Source organism: Podarcis erhardii, assembly GCF_964252035.2.
Source record: "Podarcis erhardii genome assembly, chromosome: 17".
In the NCBI taxonomy this organism is placed as follows: Eukaryota; Metazoa; Chordata; class Lepidosauria; order Squamata; family Lacertidae; genus Podarcis; species Podarcis erhardii.
Window position 1 is genome coordinate 3,363,729 of NC_138515.1, and position 18,772 is coordinate 3,382,500.

The 18,772-nt window shown below is 46.9% G+C and overlaps 1 protein-coding gene and 1 long non-coding RNA gene across 3 annotated transcripts; one reads left to right on the forward strand and one right to left on the reverse strand.

The window, feature by feature from the left end:
• Positions 1 to 914: 914 nt before the first annotated feature.
• Positions 915 to 2,046, reverse strand: LOC309332695. Its single transcript, XR_014152296.1, has 2 exons — positions 1,911 to 2,046; positions 915 to 1,081 (listed from the first exon to the last, which is right to left on the reverse strand). It is a non-coding gene; the product is annotated as an uncharacterized lncRNA (long non-coding RNA).
• Positions 2,047 to 2,118: 72 nt separating this feature from the next.
• Positions 2,119 to 17,573, forward strand: FAM50A (family with sequence similarity 50 member A). 2 transcript variants are annotated; one of them, XM_081845812.1, is made up of 14 exons: positions 2,119 to 2,242; positions 3,422 to 3,546; positions 8,641 to 8,725; positions 8,883 to 8,982; positions 10,085 to 10,227; positions 10,384 to 10,460; positions 10,804 to 10,870; positions 11,058 to 11,119; positions 12,036 to 12,112; positions 12,532 to 12,586; positions 13,234 to 13,282; positions 13,718 to 13,788; positions 15,071 to 15,181; positions 17,399 to 17,573. In XM_081845812.1, exons 2-14 carry the CDS (start codon positions 3,436 to 3,438, stop codon positions 17,405 to 17,407), a joined length of 1,017 nt encoding a protein of 338 aa, XP_081701938.1. In that variant the 5' UTR covers positions 2,119 to 2,242; positions 3,422 to 3,435; the 3' UTR covers positions 17,408 to 17,573. The 2 variants fall into 2 exon arrangements, with proteins under 2 accessions (XP_081701938.1, XP_081701939.1); XM_081845813.1 differs by lacking the exon at positions 2,119 to 2,242 and adding an exon at positions 2,249 to 2,315.
• The last annotated feature ends 1,199 nt before the right edge of the window (positions 17,574 to 18,772 follow it).

Below are 18,772 nucleotides of genomic sequence, written 5' to 3' on the forward strand. Positions count from 1 at the left end.
GGGAATGAGAGGGGAGGGGAGGTCACATTTAGGCCGTCTCCTAAATAGAGAAGGGAGACTTTTGTCGAGAAAGACCATGTTAAACTCAGGAGATGGATGAAAACTCTCATGTGAGCCTGGCCTTTGTGGCTTAATCTTTTTGGAAAGGAATTCCAGTGTAGAGCCCAGCCCCATGTGAACCATGAAACTTGAATTTTGTTTTAACCTGCACAGCTTAACTCTGGTTACAGACTTCCATCTCATCTGCTTTTTTTCTACTGCTCAGTGTCATTTTTTCAAGAATTTAGAGTTAAGCAAGGAAATGAAGAATTGCTGTTTTAGGGAGCCGACTGTTGGAATTGATCAGATTATTCAAACTTTCCCCAGTCTCCCTGTGTGTCACCAAGATCTGAAAGCAGATAAGTGCAGGGTTTAGCAAAATACGACCCTTAATATGTATCTAGAAGTGTGGCACATATTTGGGCATAATGCATTTACCTCTCATCTACCTTGAGCTAAGACATTTTGGCCCAGTTAGTTTATGACCCTTTCCTCTTGGAGCAGAAACCCTGTTTGCCAAGATAATATGGGGACAGGAGCAGTACTTGCAGGGGAGAATTGGTGAAGAGTTCTTTGGCCTTCTCTGCAATTCTGCCCTCAGGGAGCCTCTCTTTACAGTAAGAGTGCTGGTTTTTATTCTCCCTCTAGCAGAGTGCTTCTGCCATACTGGAGCAATGATCATTAAAAGGCTCTAGAAGAAATCTCTAATTGACTCTTGTGGAGCAGGAACATGAAGAAGAGCCTCAGATGAGGATTGCAGGGTCTGGGTCAGTTCATATATGGATAAACCTTTTGGGCAGATACTGTGAAATTTACATATTGAAGAATTTAGAGGGCACCACTTATTTCCTGTTGAGCTGCAGAGCCAACTCAAGTAGAATGAAAACATTGTTTACAATATTTAGAAAGGTGGGAAATTCTAAACAGAAGAGGATTCAAACTAGGATTTTTTAAAAAGGATATCCACTCAGGTCTCACTCCCAGCTGCCAATTGCAGAATTTTCCACATCTGGGCAAGTGTGGTAGAAGTACGCAGGAATCACTGTAAATGCAATCAGAACATTTAAATAAAACTGGTCACATCTACACCATACATTTAAAGCACATGGCTTCCCTGAAAGAATCCTGAGAAGTTTAAGGGTGCTGGAAATTGTCTCTGAAGGGTATAGTTTCCAGGCACAGAGAAGGTTGAAGTTTTCATTGCAGTACTCTGAAAAGCACATTCTATTTTTGGGGGGTTTTTTTTATGAAGGTAAGATAACACATCCTGCAGGGTTCAAATCCCTTTTCTGCTGGGATGTCTGTACCTTTAAAAGACAAAAATTCAACAGACTTGAGATGCGCAGGGAAGGATTTAACTTGTTTAATTTTTACACCATGTAGTAAGTTTTGAGGGCACAGGATTTGCAAGTCTTCTTTCCTGTAGTACTCTGGAAGAACTGGAAGCATCATGTTGCCTTCACCCACACCCCAAAAAGCTTGTTCCAAGTTGTGTTTTTATTGTTGGTTTTCATTGATTTTTATATTAGTCACTTCCATCTTTGCAAGAAAAGCGATTAACAGATAAGTGTGACAACTTTGAAGGGCATAAAATAACTGCAGCTAGTGGGGACAAAGATGCAAGGAGAGGGGGAGGCTGTGTTCCCCCCTGCAAACTACAAAAGAAAACGGGGCTTTCTGCAGGCTGACTGCCTAAACCAGCCTTTCCCAACCTTGGGGAGGGAAGATGTTCCAGCTGTTGTTGGACTCCAACTTCTCTCATCCCTAGCCAGCAGGACCACTGATCAGGGATGATGGGGGGAGGGGGGAGGAGGACAATGGGGGAAAGACTACACCTGGGAGTAAGCCTCACTGAGTTCAATGGGGCTTACTTCTGAGTAAATGTATTCACAGGCTCGCACTGCACGCCTTTGTCTCAAGCGCGTTCCTCCGAGTCCTCCAGAGACACACGGGATCAGTAACCCGCACCGTTTCCGTCCGCTCGGCGGCGGCCCTCTAGGGGGCGCTGGCTCCGCGTCGTCGCCAATCGCGGAACCGGAAATGGGTCCTGCGCACTGACTCCTCCCTGAGCGAGTTTCCGGAAGACGCTTCATCGCGACAGGGCTTCCACCATAGTGATGCCGCGGGCCAGAGCGGAACTTAGCCAATAGCGGGCGGCTCCGCTTTTTCTCCCTGCCGGAAGTTCCGCTCGCGAGCGACGTAGGTAAGGCAGCTGGTGGGATCTGCGGCTGGAGAAAGGAGAGGCGACATCCGCGGGTGCCCCTTCTCCTGAGCAGGCAAGGCCGCAGAGCTTCCTCACACCGGGTCCGTCCATTTGCGCGCCCCTCTTTCCCCGGCCGGATCCGAGGCCCTCGCCTGCTCCTGCTCTCCGGGCAGCAGCCTTTGAGGGGCCGAGCTGGGGGGTCTGTGGTAGAGCCAGCCCCGCCCGCCCTCACAAGCCCGCTTGGAAGGATTCTGGCTAATGAGGCCGGAAATCTCTTTAGGGACGCTGCGAGCCCGCAGGCGCAACATCCCGGCCGGTTAGTGCGGGCAGCGCCTGCACTTGGGAACTCCCTGCCGATTGATCAAGCAGGCGCCTTCGCTGCCCTCTCTTCGGCGCCTGCTTAGAAACATTCCCAAACCCTGCCCAGATGGTTAGAAGATTGAAGCAGTATCATATTGTAGACAGTAGCATCTAGTCCAGCCTCCTCTGCAGCTGTCTCATACGGGGATCGAACCTGCAACCTTGGCGTTATCAGCTCCAGGCTCTAACCAACTGAGCTATCCATAGAATCTTAAGAGTTAGGAGGGACCATCATCTAGTCCAGGCACATTCAGCAGGTAGATTGTGAGCTACCGGTAGATCACTGGTTACCCCAAAGAAGCTCAACAACTTTGGCTCCCCTAAAAAAGCTCAAGAACTTTGACTTGAACCCAAAAAAGGGGGTAGATCACTGCCAGTTTGTAACTCTGTGAGTAGATCGCTGTCTCTTGGGAGTTGGCCACCCCTGATTCTATTCCAACCCCCTTGCAATGCAGGAATCTCAGCTAAAGCATCCAGGACAGAGGGCTAACCAACCTCTGTTTAAAAACCTTCAAGGAAGGAGAGCCAGGCTAAAGTAGTTTTAATCTCTTGGTAGTTCAACTTATGTAGATTTTAAAGTAATGTTGTAATTTTTTCTGAATTTTATTGTTTTGTCTTCCTGTAAACCGCTTTGAGGTTGTTGTTTTGTTTTTGTTTTATAAGCAAGCGGTGTATAAATCTTATGAAATGAACAAATAATAAATAAATAAATAGTCAAGAGCAGACAGAACTGAGCCAGACGGGCCAATGGTTGCTTGTTATAAAGCTGCTGCTTCATACATTCATGTCTATGTTGGGATTTTTATTTTTGCCTCACAGGTCCATCTACAGCCATGGCGCAATACAAAGGAGCTGCCAGCGAGGCTGGCCGGGCACTCCAGCTGATGAAGAAGAGGGAGAGGCAGCGGGAACATATGGAACAGATGAGGCAACGGATTGCTGAGGTGAAAGGAAGCAGAAGGTCCTAAGGGGCAAGATGAGGGGGGTGGTATTTGGTTGCTGAGAGAGGTATTACCATGAGGGTGTGGTGCAGAAGCATTGGAGGACTCTGAATGCAGGGAATGGGAAAGAAGGCAGCAGCATGGAATTGTCTGTTCTCTGTTGCCAGGTAGTCAGGAAGAGCCAGTGCAAAATACGGAAAGGTGTTTTCAAGATGATCATAGAATTTTGTAGAGTTGGAAGGGACCACGAGAGTCATCTAAAAAGTTGCAATGCTTTTCATATGTGATGCTTTTCAAATGCACCTTTAAGCCATTTTTCTGCAACCTGTAGTATTCATACAGTATAAGAAACCAAATTGAGGCATTTTAAAATCAAGCAGATGTTCTAATAAATATTTAACAGTGTATTCAAATTATGGTTGCAGGTAATACAACTCCCTAGTCCATGGTGAAGCTGAGCATGCTGAGTAAAAATACTTTAAACCAACGTATCTGTCTTTTGGCAATAGTTATGGATAATAGTTTCCTCATGATTCCTTCCCCCCACTACATTTCAGTTGGCCCTTGGCATAGTTTTTTGTTTTTTCTTTAACTTCACTGCTCTCTTCCATTATAGAGTTGAAGGGGTACTATGGGTCAGTTCAATCGCTGCCCTAAGCAACCTTAAATATTTTTCCTTGCAAACCTCTCTAGGAAGATTTCACAACTTGTTGTTTTACCATAGGGATGGAGAACCTCTATTCTTCCAAATGTTGACCTTCAGCTCCTATCATCCTAGCTAGCATAGCCAATGATCAGGGATGACAGGAGTCATAGTCCAAAAGCAACTGGAGAGTCACAGGTTCCCCATCTCTCTATCACCAGATTTCTCTTAGAGGTTTTTATTCTTCTGGCTTGATGTACCGTATTTTTCCCTCTATAACACGCAGATTTTTTCTCCTAAAAAGTAAGGGGAAATGTCTATGCGTGTTATTGAGCGAATGTGTGGTCCCTGGAGCCGACTGGCCGGAGTGCATCACACATTTTCTTCGAGGGTCGTCTTAGTTGCGGTCAGCAGAAGCCAGGGAAGTACTTGCTAGGAGGTTTGGCCACTCTGCAGCCCGACTGTGTGTTTGCTAGTGTGTGTGCTTTGTGAGTGTGTGGTTGCCTGTGTGTTTGTTCGCTAGCGTGGGTGCTTGGAGGGAGTGAGAGAGTGACTGACTGCTGCATCTTCTCCTGCAATTTGCCTTTTAAAAAATTGGAAGCAGCAGGGCAGTAAAAACCACCTCCGAAAGCCCCATTTTCCCCTTCTAAGGCTGCAGCTCGGCTTTGGGAGCCCTGAACCCCTGCCTTGTTCTTGAGGGATCTTTGAGGTTTTCCCTTTAGCTTTAACCCAGCCCCCTTATTTTACCAGTTTATCTTCATTCTCCGTCTGCTAAACTGATTGCAGGCAGCTGTTGCTTTCCTGCATTCTGCCTCAGGGTCTTACTGCCCACCCTCTTCTCTTTCGTTACTGTGTTTGCTCCAACGGAACAAAGAGCAGAGAAAACCCCTCCCCTCCAGGCAAGCAGAGGGGAAAGCAGAGCGTCCTTCCTTCTAACTCCTCTCCGTGCTCCTGTGCTGCTGCTGCTACGTCTAGAGACTCGCAGGCAACATGCAGATGGGGGGGGGGAGAGAGAGAGAGAGAGAGAGCGCTGGCTGGCTTGGGGAACTTTTGCCTTCCTTTCCTCCCTCCGGTAAAACCCCTCTCCTGCATTCTTAGCCAGCTGCTTCTCCGCACACCCCTCTCAGTGCTCCTTGTCCCTTCTATGTTTTTCCTTCCCTCCCCACTTAAAATGTGGTTACAAAGCACGGATCCACATGGATCCTCAGGATCCTTGCATTGGGTCACCCCAAAGTCACCATCAGATCACATAGCAATGATCTGATGCAAAAACAGGGCTGCAATGGTGCAAAAAACGTGGTTACAAAGCATGGATCCACATGGATCCTCAGGATCTTTGCATTGGGTCACCCCAAAGTCACCATCAGATCACATAGCAATGATCTGATGCAAAAACAGGGCTGCAATGGTGCAAAAATGTGGTTACAAAACACGGATCCACGTGGATCCTCAGGATCTTTACATTGGGTCACCCCAAAGTCACCATCAGATCACATAGCAATGATCTGATGCAAAAACAGGGCTGCAATGGTGCAAAAACGTGGTTACAAAGCATGGATCCTCAGGATCTTTGCATTGGGTCACCCCAAATTCAACATCAGATCACATAGCATGTCCATGGCTACAGCCTGCACCAAAAAAATCATGCACCCACTGTTGCCTGGGGCTGCAGTGGTGCAAAAACGTGGTTACAAAGCAGGGATCCACATGGATCCTCAGGATCTTTGCATTGGGTCACCCCAAATTCAACATCAGATCACATAGCATGTCCATGGCTACAGCCTGCACCAAAAAAATCATGCACCCACTGTTGCCTGGGGCTGCAGTGGTGCAAAAACGTGGTTACAAAGCAGGGATCCACATGGATCCTCAGGATCTTTGCATTGGGTCACCCCAAATTCAACATCAGATCACATAGCATGTCCATGGCTACAGCCTGCACCAAAAAAATCACGCACCCACTGTTGCCTGGGGCTGCAATGGTGCAAAAACGTGGTTACAAAGCACAGATCCACATGGATTCTCAGGATTTTTGCATTGGGCTACCCCAAACTCACTGTCAAATCACATGTCTGTGGCCACAGCATGAAGCACAAAAATGATACATCCACTGTTTCATTCAGAATTTTTTTTCTTGCTTTCCTCCTCTAAAAACTATGTGCGTGTTATGGTCAGGTGCGTGTTATCGAGCGAAAAATACGGTATTCTGTATATTCTCATCTCCTTTTCAATCACTTGTCCACCCCACCTCTTGTAAGTTCTAGCTACCAGATAAAAAAAATCCTGTGTGGTTGTATCCCTTTTTGTGAATATTTGTTTTCTGCATGACTATGGTTTGCAGTTTTCTTCTGTTATTACTGTCAGAAATTGCCCATCTTCCTCAACCTATCTGTCACATAACATATCTTTCCAAAATACTTTTCTAACTGTCTGAGTATAGTGAAGTACGTTCCCTCCACCCCACCTCTTTTAAAACCTGGACTTTGTTATCCTTTCTCTTTCATTTTATTTGATTAATCATCACCATCACATTGTCTGTTAGTATTGCTCTGTCGAAGTGAACTAAGATTTAAATGAATTGAGATTCTTACCATTCTATTAACCTGCTGAAAGAGAAAAAAATAATCTCAAATGCATGTAAAGTCCCTTGCATAGTTAAATAGGTTCTGTCTCCAACAAATATGGTAATTGCAGCAAATGTAGAAAAATTATAGGTGCTCAGAAATGTGCCTCAAAACATGAAATATTCCCAGTCCTGAGTTAGTTCCTTATCATATTGAACAGGTGTGGGAAGCACCGGGGCCTCCAGATGTCAGTGAACTGCAATTTCCATCAGTATGGCAAATGGCGAAGGGTGTTGGTAGTTGTAGTTCAGCATTTGAAGGGCCAAACACCTGATCTTGAATATTGGTTCGCTGCTTTGCAACTTGAACACCAAGCACATGCCTTTGAAATCTCCCTATCCTCCGAGCAGTAGGGCATAACACAGCTGCTTCTACCTACTCCAGTCTTGGCATCTCCCTCCCTCTACCTGCTGTCACAAGCAAGAATCCTAAGTGTGTCGTACCTGAGGGGGGCGGTGGATGACAGGACCAGTGAGGGAGCAGACACAACTTCCTTTTCTTCTGCTTTATTAGGAGATTCAAAGTTTTACATGAAGTGCCTGGGCTGCAACACTGCTTTTTTCTGTAGTGTTAAGCTCACCAAACAGAAAGGTGCTTCACTAGAAACAGGAGAGCTTAGATTGTGCAGTGTGTATTTAGTGCCAGAGAACAATTTAATTCTTTATTAGAGAATTCCTCATTCAACGGCTCTGATGGATTTTGCGGGTCTCTAAGCAGACATTCACAGTGTTATCTTTTTTTCCTTCATCCAGATACATTCACAGGTATTGCCCTTCCTTTCATCTTGGACCTGGGTGACCGTATACTTTTTCTGCAATGCATTGAGTTCATAGACTACTTTCCCCCTTTCCCTGTGTTTTTATAACAAGCTATACCCCCTGAATAATAATGACACTTCAGTCTTGAGAGCTTTCCCCAACAAGTCTTGCCAACAGTACCACTGCTTCTGACAATGTTTAGCTCACCTTGCTTGCTTCCCCTGGGTTCCCTCTTAGTATACAAAAATGCTGTGTGCTTGAAAGTCTCAAATGAGCTCTCTTCTTGCCTTGGACCTTCCTGTGCTTCTGCAGGGCACTTGTTCCTTCCAAAAATGATTACAGATCCTTGGACTTTGTTCTCTGGGCTCACATCTCCCAACCATTTAGATCAGCCTTCCCAGTGTGGTACTTTTCAGATGTTCTGAATTACAGTTGCCGTCACTCTTGACCATTGGCCATGCTGGCTGGGACAGGTGGGAGCTGGAGTTCAAAACATCTGGGGGATACCAGAGGGTGGGTGTGCTGTAGATCACTTATTGGATTGACAAGGCAATGGCAATGTTGATAATGTTGGCCCTTTCTTGTGGAGCCTGACTTCTCAGCCTTGAAGACATGGAATTCCTCCTGGCAGCACTGCCTGTGAAGCAAAACATTTTGGTTGAGGACCTTTCCATGCCCAACTTGACTTCTTTCCTTGGTGAAAAGGATTTTCCTCTTTTTCTTTACTTCTTTCAATCAAAATCAGTAGAACATGTACATAATCTGTCCCAAGTCTTTGGATTAAGGTAGGCTATGAATCTAAAATAGTTGGGATACAGAGTGTGAGTGCTTATCTTAACCAAGGGCAGGATGAGATGAGAACACTAAGGGCATGTGAGGTTTTCCTATGGCTGCCCTGACCCCAAACAGCACATGGGTTGATGTCCCCTAATCTGTGTTCCTCCTCCTCTTGGGGTAGTTGTACATCTTTGTAGATTTAGTCTAAGAAGGTGGGCTGGAAGTAGTAACTGGAATATCGCTGAGTCTCTAGCTTCTTGCGGTAGCAAACTTGATCTCCTCTTTCCCATGGCAGGAGAACATCATGAAGTCAAACATTGACAAGAAATTCTCAGCTCACTATGATGCAGTGGAAGCTGAGCTGAAATCCAGCACTGTTGGTGAGTGTGGGAAGGGAGCCCAGTGCTGGGGAATGAGGCTGCGGGGTCCTAGTCTCCATTCTTTGACTTGAATGGATGAATAGACTCTACTTCCCTGCACAGAGCTGGGTAATCATCACATGGGAGGCCTGATTCCCAGCACATTTTCTTCTGATAGGTCTGGTGACCCTCAACGACATGAAGGCCAAGCAAGAGGCTCTCGTAAAGGAGCGGGAGAAGCAGCTGGCAAAGAAGGAGCAGTCCAAAGAGCTGCAGCTGTGAGTTGTGGGTGTTCTGGGTAGACTGGGATGGGCAGTATTTTTTCTCTCCTTCATGAATGTTCCCCCTGTACTATAGGGTGGTGTATAAGATCTGGAGTACCATAATGGTTAAGACCGTAGAGTTGGATCGGCCATGGAGGTCATCTGGTCCTAGCCCTTGGCACAATGTACCTTCAGCATCCCTGGTGGGTGGCTATTCAGATGTAGGCTGTGCAGTGAGAGCACCCCATTTTAAACTATAGAACACTAAGACATGCAGTCAGTCATGTTCAGGAGAGGCAGAACAAGGTGCTTCTTCATGCATTGCGTAATTTTGAAATCCACTAAGCCTTTGTGAATTAAAAAAAGGGATAAATCTGTTGTCTGTTAATTAGCCTGTCCACTAACCGAATGGAACTTCTGTGTCCAGAGGCATTATATCTGCACAAAACTAAGAAAAAACCTGGAGCTAAACCAAGGAAGAATATTGCCTTCATGCCTTTCTCATGAGCTTGCCAAGGCAACCACTGGCTACGGTTGGAAGCAAGGGTGCTGGGCTGTGTGGGTGCTTGATCTGATCCAGCAGGGCCTTGAGCAAGCCGCTATTTTCTCTCAGCCTTGGTGACTCCTCCTGCAGTACAGGCAGCACAATACTGGCCAAACTTACAAGGTTGTTGTGAAGATTACTGCAGTAATGGTTGTGAAACACTTTGAGCATTGTTAAGCACAGGTATTGCCTGAAGGCTTATGATGCAGCCACTCACTGGGCCTGGGTCTGATCTGGATGGGAGACTGCCTGACAACCCCATGAAAGTTGCTTTAAGTTCCAAGATAAAAGAAAGGCAGAATATAAATAATCCTAAATAAATAAGGACATGTTGTTATTCACTTCCCTCTAGTGTAGCAGCTTTGTGACTCTTAAGTTCCCTTCCTGCCCATCTCCCTAATCTGAGAAGTATGACCAGTCTGGGGATACTCTAACATCAACTCCTCTTTCCTCTTCAGGTCACTTGCTGTTTTTCAACTCTCTGCTTTCCTCCACCATCTTTGGAATGCTTTGTTTCCCCCTCCCCATGAGGGGACATGCCCTGTGAAGCTGATGTTGGCTTGTTCCTCATAGGAAGCTGGAGCGCATGCGGGAGCGGGAACGCAAGCAGGAGCAGAAGCGCAAGATCTCAAGCTTGTCCTTCACCCTGGATGAGGAGGAGGAAGATGATGATGGCATCGAGGAGGAAGAGGAAGAGGCAGAGCTGGAGCGGGAAGGTGAGGACTGGAAGGCTGGGTGCTCCCAGGTGGAGAGGGAAGCCCAGGTGGGCCTGGATAGTGGTGATGCTGGAAGCAAGGTGGGGCTGTGAAGGGATGGCTGTGAAGTTTCAAGGGTAGCTCCTCACTCTTGTCTGATTGCACCACCTCCCTCAGAGCTGGCCCCCAAGAAGAAGAAACTTGGGAAGAACCCAGATGTGGACACCAGCTTCCTGCCTGACCGTGACCGTGAGGTACGCTGCTTATCTGCCTTCTGTGGCGCCCACCCACCTCCATCCTCAAGTGCCCTGGAGGGGTCCCCAATGCCCCTTGCCAGCTGCATCTTGCAAGGCACATTGCTCCCATCTTTCCCTCTGTGGATTGTTCCTTTCTGCACTAAGGCAGGAGCGAGGATCCTGTGGCCTCTCCTGAAGTTACTGGACTGACTCCAGCTCCCATCTTCCCTGATCCACTGGCCATGTTGGCTGGAGGCTGATGGGAGTTGGAGTCCAAAAACATCGGGAAGGTGCTGGGTTTCCCCAGCCCCACCAAGGCATCACCTTGACAGCTTTTGCCCTCCCCTCCTCCGGTTTCCAGGAGGAAGAAAATCGCCTGCGAGAAGAACTTCGCCAGGAGTGGGAAGCCAAACAGGAGAAAATAAAGAGTGAGTGACGGAATGTGGTGTTGGTGGCCTGGCCTTGACCACTGGTTATCAGAGCCTGTCATGTGGTCATAGCAGGGGAGGGGTATTGTTTACAGGAAGATGCTGGAGGTTTTCATATTTCTTCTGATGAGAGAGGTTTTTATTCTGCTCTTCTCTTGACTCCTCTGCGATTTTCCTCTCCCACCAGGTGAAGAAATAGAAATCACCTTCAGCTACTGGGATGGCTCTGGGCACCGCCGGACTGTCAAGGTGAGCTTTGCTCCATGCGGCATTGGGCTCTGTTCTTAGCTTTGGAAAAGGAGTTGGTGGCTTAGCGTGTGGCACCCCATGTGGTTGGCTTTTTCCATTCAGTGCACCAGCGGTGGGGAACCTTTTTGTCCTGCATGCCAAATCTGACTAGGGCTGGGGGCACCTGCCTGTCAGCTAACATCCCAAATGGGAACAGGACACACAACAAATACAGGATTAAACCCTGTCCTCCTGCCCATCAGCTGCTGTCAACAGTGATGTCAGCTGATGGGCGGGTGAGCACGGTTTGGGGAAATTGGCCTTGCGGGCCACATTGAACCCCCTGGCAGGCAAAGGCTGGCACACAGGCTGGAGGATCCTCACCCCTGCAGAGCACAAACCCCCAGTGTATGACCACCTATGGACTGATAACGTTGCTCTTAGCTCTCTACCCCATGAATTAATAGCTACTTGCACCAAAATATCCACAGCTTTAGTTTACTAATCTACCAATTAAGGCCTGAAGCCATTAATCTTATATGTAAAATAATCCCCTCTCATTCATATTCACACACACACAGTGGAGTGACTGAGTGTGAGAGAGGGTGTGCTGTAGTGTTTAGAGCCTCAGTGTATGTCTTTGGTTAAAATCCCCACTCAGCCATGAAGCTTACTTGCTGAGTGACTTTGAACCAGTCCCTCTCTCAACCTAGCTGTACAGGATTGTGGTGAGGACAAAAGCATAGAGAAACACATGTGCTGGTTTGAGCTCCTTGAAGGAATAACAAGATGTAAATGTAATAAATACCCCCCCACACACACATACATACTAGCCGTGTGTGTATCCTTTGAGGAATCTGCAGGTTATAATTTTGGGCTGGGGCACGTAAATGAGGAAGATCCATTCCAGACTGACTTTCATTTCCCCGCAGTGCAGATGAAGAAGGGCAACACCATCCAGCAGTTCCTGCAAAAGGCCCTGGAGATCTTGCGTAAGGACTTCAGTGAACTCCGGTAAAGGACTTGGCAGAGTTGAGGTAGCTCAGCCAGGGTGGCGGGAATGGTATGGCCAAAGCGTAAGAGAGAGATCACAGAGTCCAAGTCATCGTGGTCTAGTAGGGAATGTAAGATCTGGCCGTGGTAGATTTGAGTTAAAAGTCCCTACCTCTTGGCCTTAGATCTTCATCTGTAAAATGAGGATGATTCATTAATATGCAAAGTCACAGTAGGAGCTGACAGCACAGACTTTGTAATGCAGCCATCATACTACATGTACACAAACACAAGGCAAGCAGAGTGCGGGAGAAAAGTGGATGTTTTTCTGGAGCATGTTTCAGTCAGAGTTACTGGCTGCTGAGGGTATGAGGCTTATTGGGCAGGGGAAGGTGTTGCGTTTAGACTTTGAGTATGTCTCTCCTTTGCTCCCCTTGCAGGTCAGCTGGCGTGGAGCAACTTATGTACATCAAGGAGGATCTGATCATCCCACATGTGAGTGGATGGCCCTGGGCCAGCCTGTTCTGCTTTTCAGCACCCTGCCCCCTTTATGCATGGGGAGAAAGCATCCAAATTGTACCTAATTCATCCTTGTCCTAGTGATCTAAGAGCCAGAAGATCTGAACTTCCTTACTTAGACTTTCCAGAGCATTAGATGGGTGTGTGAAGCAGGATTCTCCCTCCCTCCCGTCCCCAACAAAAGTTCAAACAAAACTAGGAGGAAACACTTGACTTGTTGTGCACAGGGACTGCCAGTGCTTGCTTTTAGGGAAGTCCACTTCCTGCTTTGAGAAATATTTAAAGAGACCCCAACTTCCATCTCCCCCAGTAGTCCCATGGGATCTTCCTTTGACTCAATCAGCATGTGAAGTGGGATGGTTAAGCCAGATTCAATTAAGTCCCCCCTGGAAAGAAGTGGAATAGCTCTAGGTCTGTCTGAGTGGGGTGACACCCCATTCTTCTTCAAACACTGAAACAAACCCCAGTTAGCACTTTCTTTTTGTGGGGGACACTGCCCTTTGTTTCCGTCCCAGTTCCCATCTGCCACAAATAAAGTAAGTCCATTGGCTGCGTTCCTCTGTGTGGGCTGGGAATATTTTTGAGACATCCCTTCCTGAACCCATTTCTTCCTGCCTGTCTAGCACCACAGCTTCTATGACTTCATCGTCACCAAGGCCCGGGGGAAAAGCGGTGAGTTTTTTTGCCCTCCCTCCATTGCCAGCCTTCGTCCATTCTGAGTCTGCTTGGGGAAGTAATGCAGGGGGTGGGTTCTGTTCTAGTTACTGTGGCACAGATGTGGTGGTCAGAGTCAGACTGGGCTGCAGTTGCATGTTGGCAGAGAGAAGGTTGCTTGGGCTAAGAGAAAAGGCAAAGGGGCATAAACATAGAAGCAATGGGCAAATCACAAAGAGACTGTCCCCTGTGACATGGCGACAATCAAAGGGGTAGTGACTGTAGCATTGGTGGAAAGGGAGAGGCTGAAAAGGGGATGCAGACTTTCCTGTGGGTTATAAAAGTACTTGGCTGAGGTTGAAGGTTCAAGAGAGGGGTTTGGGCTGTGGGGGTAGGAGTGATAAGCTCCAGTATGAGCCGTTTCTCTCTCCCTTGGGGTGCTCCCCAATCCAGGGCCGCTCTTCAATTTTGATGTACACGATGATGTTCGGCTTCTGAGTGATGCAACGGTGGAAAAAGATGAGGTGAGGAGGAGGAGGAGGAGGAGGAGGAGGAGGAGGAGGAGGGAACCTGGCCCAGCGCTGCCAAGTCCATAGTCTTTACAGGCCTTCCAGCTGAGAAATCCTTCCACCTGACATAAGAGCCAGCATGGTTGTCTTTTACCGCAGGCACTCAGCTTCCTGCACAGCAGCCCACCCCACCCCTCCTTCCTTTCCCCAGCCCAGCCCCCTCCAGATGCTGATGGTCTTCCAGCTCCCAGCATCCTCCCATGCCTGCTGGGGCTGATGGGAGCTATTTATTTCATAGCATTTATGCACTGCTTGGTTGCAAAAAAACAGTCAAAGCAGTTTACAAATGAAGAAATTCACTGCCATACTTTAAAACAAACAAAACGTAAAATACTAAGACAGATTTAATTTACCTCAGCTTCCTAAACATCACGGTTGGCTTGCCTAAACAGGGATGTTTTTAGCAAGCGCTGAAAAGAACACAGTGAAGGCGCCTGCTTAGTCTCAATAGGCAGGGAGTTCCAAAGTATAGCCACTGCCATGCTGAATGATCAAGTTCTGTATTAGGTGGCACCTATAGTAGTGCCAGGGATGTGGGTGGCGCTGTGGGTTAAACCACAAAGCCTAGGACTTGCCGATCAGAAGGTTGGCGGTTTGAATCCCCACGACGGGGTGAGCTCCCGTTGCTCAGTCCCTGCTCCTGCCAACCTAGCAGTTTGAAAGCATGTCAAAGTGCAAGTAGATAAATAGGTACTGCTCTGGCGGAAAGGTAAACGGCATTTCCGTGCACTGCTCTGGTTCGCCAGAAGCGGCTTAGTCATGCTGGCCACATCACCCAGAAGCTGTACGCCGGCTCCCTCGGCCAATGAAGCGAGATGAGTGCTGCAACCCCAGAGTCGGCCACGACTGGACCTAATGGTCAGGTGTCCCTTTCCCTCTATAGTAGTACCAATTCTGCTGATTGACGTAGTCTGGTGGGCTCATGCGAGGACAGGCTATCTTGTAGGTAAACTGGTCCAAAGCTAAGGGAAATCCTGCTGCTCCTTCTGGATCAAGTGCAGGGGAAGCACCGCATAGAGTACATTTCACTCAAGAAAACATGGACAACACTTGACTGGGAAATGGCTGATGCAAAGAACCCCTTCCCACCAACTCTGCTGTCTGCATTGGGGAAGGAGGGGACGTGCTCAAACAATCCTTGTCTTCAGATAAAGCTTCCACCCCCATTATGAGCTGGTTGGGCTTTTCTGACCATAGTTTTCCCCACCCCAATTCCCCTCTTGTCCGCCATCTCCAGTCCCACGCCGGCAAAGTGGTGCTTCGCAGCTGGTATGAAAAGAACAAGCATATTTTCCCTGCAAGCCGGTGGGAGCCCTATGACCCCGAGAAGAAGTGGGACAAGTACACGGTAGGGAGTGGGGGGAGCTGGGGGAAGGGGTGTGATAAGGATGGGGGAGCTCTGAAGGAAGGAGCATTCAGCAGGGGAGAGGCGTCTCAAATACAGTGGTGCCTTGCAAGACGAAATTAATCCGTTCCGCGAGTCTCTTCGTCTTGCGTTTTTTTCGTCTTGCGAAGCACAGCTATTAGCGGCTATTAGCATCTTAGCGGCTTTAAGAAAAAGGAAACAAACTCGCAAGAACTCGCAAGACGTTTCGTTTTGCGAAGCAAGCCCATAGGGAAATTCGTCTTGCGAAGCACCTCAAAAAACGGAAAACTCTTTCGTCTAGCGAGTTTTTCGTCTTGCGAGGCATTTGTCTTGCGGGGCACCACTGTACTGGGAGTGTCAAATGACTTGCCTTGCGAATTTATGGCAGTATGAGTATATCCCTGTGAAATTATATTGGGCTTTTTTCAGAGTACTCTAAATGCTATGTCTGTGATGTCTTGCCCTGTAAGGTAGGCCAAGATCGATCAGTATCCCTATTACTAATGGATCATTGAGAGATAATGGCTTGCATAAACCTTTGCAGCAAGTTTATATAGCTGAGGTCAGATTTGAGCTGGGACTGTTCTAGCTCATGACCCGATTCCCTTAACAATCACAGTACTCAACAGTCTGTCTTCACAAATTCTCCCTTGCTGGAACTCTCTTGCCAAAGATGGTGCTCTCTATCTTCTGCTTCATCTTCTTTGTCTAACTGAACCTGTGAGGTTTTGCTTGATGATGATCGTGACAACCACAACAATAACAACTTTTATTATTTCTATTCTGCCTAATTGCCTGGGTTGCCCCAGCCACTCTGGAAGGCTCTAAAAAGTCACCTGTTTGACATCTTTTGGGAGGGCGAGAAGGCTCTCTGCCTGGTTCTCTGTAACCCCACTTCTCGCAGTGAGGGAACTACCAGAAAGCCCACATAGGTGGACGTCAGTGTCCAGGCTGGACAATGGAGGTGGAGGCACTCTTTCAGATATATTGGGTTGAAGCTGTTTAGGGCTTTAAAAGTCAGCACCAACACCTTGAATTGTGCTTGGAAATGTACGGGAAGTCAGTGTAGATCCTTTAGGACCAGTCTTCTATGGTCACAGCAGCCACTCCCAGTCACCAGTTTAGCTGCCACATTCTCGATTAGTTGTAGTTTTCTGAGCAATTGCTTTGTGGTTGTAGACGTTTTAAACTCACCATTCCTTGAGGCATTTTGGCAGCAGTCTTTTATAGCTGTGAAGTGGTTTTTGTTGGGCCTGCGCTGTTTATTGTGTTTTAATAATTGTAAGTCACCTCAGGTTTTGAAGAAGCAGGAGGGGAGAATGTTTTGGTGCCTTTAGAGCAGAGATGGGAACCTGTGGACCTTAAGTTGTTGTTGTTGAAACTCCCATAAGCCCCAGTCAGTAAATGGTCAGGGATAATGGGAATTGGGAGTCCACCAACATCTGAAGGGCCCACAGGTTCACCAGCTGCAATGTTGTGTGTAATGCGTAGCTTGGCCTAGTGTCCTCCATTCGAATTGCTCACTCCTGCAGTTATTTAGCACATCTGCAAAGCGATCAGGTTTGATCACCCCATTGTGCAAACCACCCTGAGATTGTCGGATGAAGGGCAGTATGTAAATTTAATTAGCAAACAAGCAAATAATTTTAAAGGAGAATATAGCATGGCAAGTACTAAGATAACATCAAGAAGGGATGATAAACAACATTAATTTGCCTGTACCCAAAGAATAGAGGAGACTGAGAGCTGATTGGTGCTCTTTAACATCCTCTTTTTTGTGTGTGGCTGTGATATCTGCGTCAAAGATTCTTAAAATTCAAGCTCCTCCTCCTGCAGATTCATCCAATTGATGACTCGTACACCATCTGTTTCCTGCCATGTTGCTTTCCCAGCAGCTAGCAGAAACGATGATTCTTAACCCACAAGGCCATGGCCTTGTCCTTTGCATCATCAAATTTCCTCACTCGTGGTTTATCACTGTGGTCTGTTAGGTCATTAGCATTATTCCACTGTAAATGAACGAGGCACTGCTGTTCTGTAGTCACCCTAAGCGCAAAGAGATGCCACTGTGGTACCTGACCTAGCTATGGAGTGGTGCCCCAGTTCATGTGGTTTTTACAAGCGGTGCCCAGTGCTTCCTGGCAAAACTTCTACAGCATGGTACTGGAACAACTCCCAACCTCTTCTTCCTTCCCACAGATCCGCTGAGGGACAGATGAAGCTGCTGATCCTCTGTTGGTGTGATACGTGGCTGCCTTCCTGAAGCTGCTGCAGCATCTCTCCTTTATCCCACTCCAGCCCTCCAACCTCTGCAGCTGCACCTTCATCCCTAACTGTATCAGCCTTTGGTGAAATAAACTTTGCCTCACCTAAACATGAAGTGTTGTGTTGTACCACTTGTGACCAAGGGCTGCCAAATCTGCTGGATCAAATCTTCATTTGAGCCATGGGATAGTGCTGGAATCTGCTTTCAGACTCTGGGTGGGTTCTAATGGAGGCCTGATCGGTTGATTTCTCATTTTCTCTAACAAGTGTTTCATGCTACTTACTGCTAAGATGCAAAATAAGTAACAAAAGATGCTAGCCTGAAAATATATTGCCTCACCCTCATCAGAGTTGTATTGATCTGTTTTAAATTCAATAAGGGGAAGGGGAGAAAAAGCTTAAATTAATTTAGATTAAAGATTAAATAATAATAATAATAATAATAAATTAAAGAGAAAAGAGAGAAGAAAACTGCAATAATAATATACAAAAAATTCTAATAAAAGTTAAAGGGGCATATTGACATATAAAAGGAAGGTGTGGGGGCAGAACAAACTCCTTTCTAATTTAGAATAGTTTCCATTCCTAGTTACCTGCAAACAGTTATCGTTCACCCCAAACAACCATGCAAGCACCAGGGTTCAAGCCTTACTCAGGGTGTATCTATATATTCAAACTCTGTTAAAGGCACAAGGGGTCATTTACTTGCTTCACTATGAACCCACTTTTGACTGCACTCGGGGGAGGAAGGGAAAGGAGAATGTTAGCCACTTTGAGACTCCTTAAAGGGAGTGAAAGGCGGGATATCAAATCCAAACTCTTCTTCTACAAAATCCCTTTCAAAACCCACATGCAAATCTCAGAACTGGATTTCTGTAAGGCTTTCCTTTCAAGAGGGTGGAATGTGTTCCATAATTCTCACATAACTGCAAATCCAGGGTGCAAGACAAACTTACAACAAAAAGGATTGATGGAAGTGTAATAAACACAACACATGTAACACCCATCTTTACAAGTCGGAGGGTGAATGTGAATATCAAGCTGCACCTTGACTAAGTATAGCTATCTTCCCTCATTTCTGTTCTTTTTGACCTGGAACCCTAACAGTCACTAAAGAATTGCCATTAGTGTTTGTTCACTTTTCTTGGTTGCCATGTTGCTTCCAGACAATGACAACTTCCAAAATAGGTTATTTATATTTATGCTGCACCAAGAGAGTAGTTGGTGGGGATTATGAAGCATCTTCACACTGATTGGCTGAGCTGCAGGAATGTCATAGAGAGGAGGAACAGACAGTAGGGTCTCTGT

Bases quoted from the DNA above. Each gene is read 5' to 3' on its own strand.
- FAM50A (XM_081845812.1), top strand. From the start codon at position 3,436: ATGGCGCAATACAAAGGAGCTGCCAGCGAGGCTGGCCGGGCACTCCAG. The intron at 8,726-8,882 runs GTGAGTGTGGGA...TTCTTCTGATAG, and splicing joins GCTGAAATCCAGCACTGTTG to GTCTGGTGACCCTCAACGAC. The intron at 12,113-12,531 runs GTAAAGGACTTG...CTCCCCTTGCAG, and splicing joins AAGGACTTCAGTGAACTCCG to GTCAGCTGGCGTGGAGCAAC.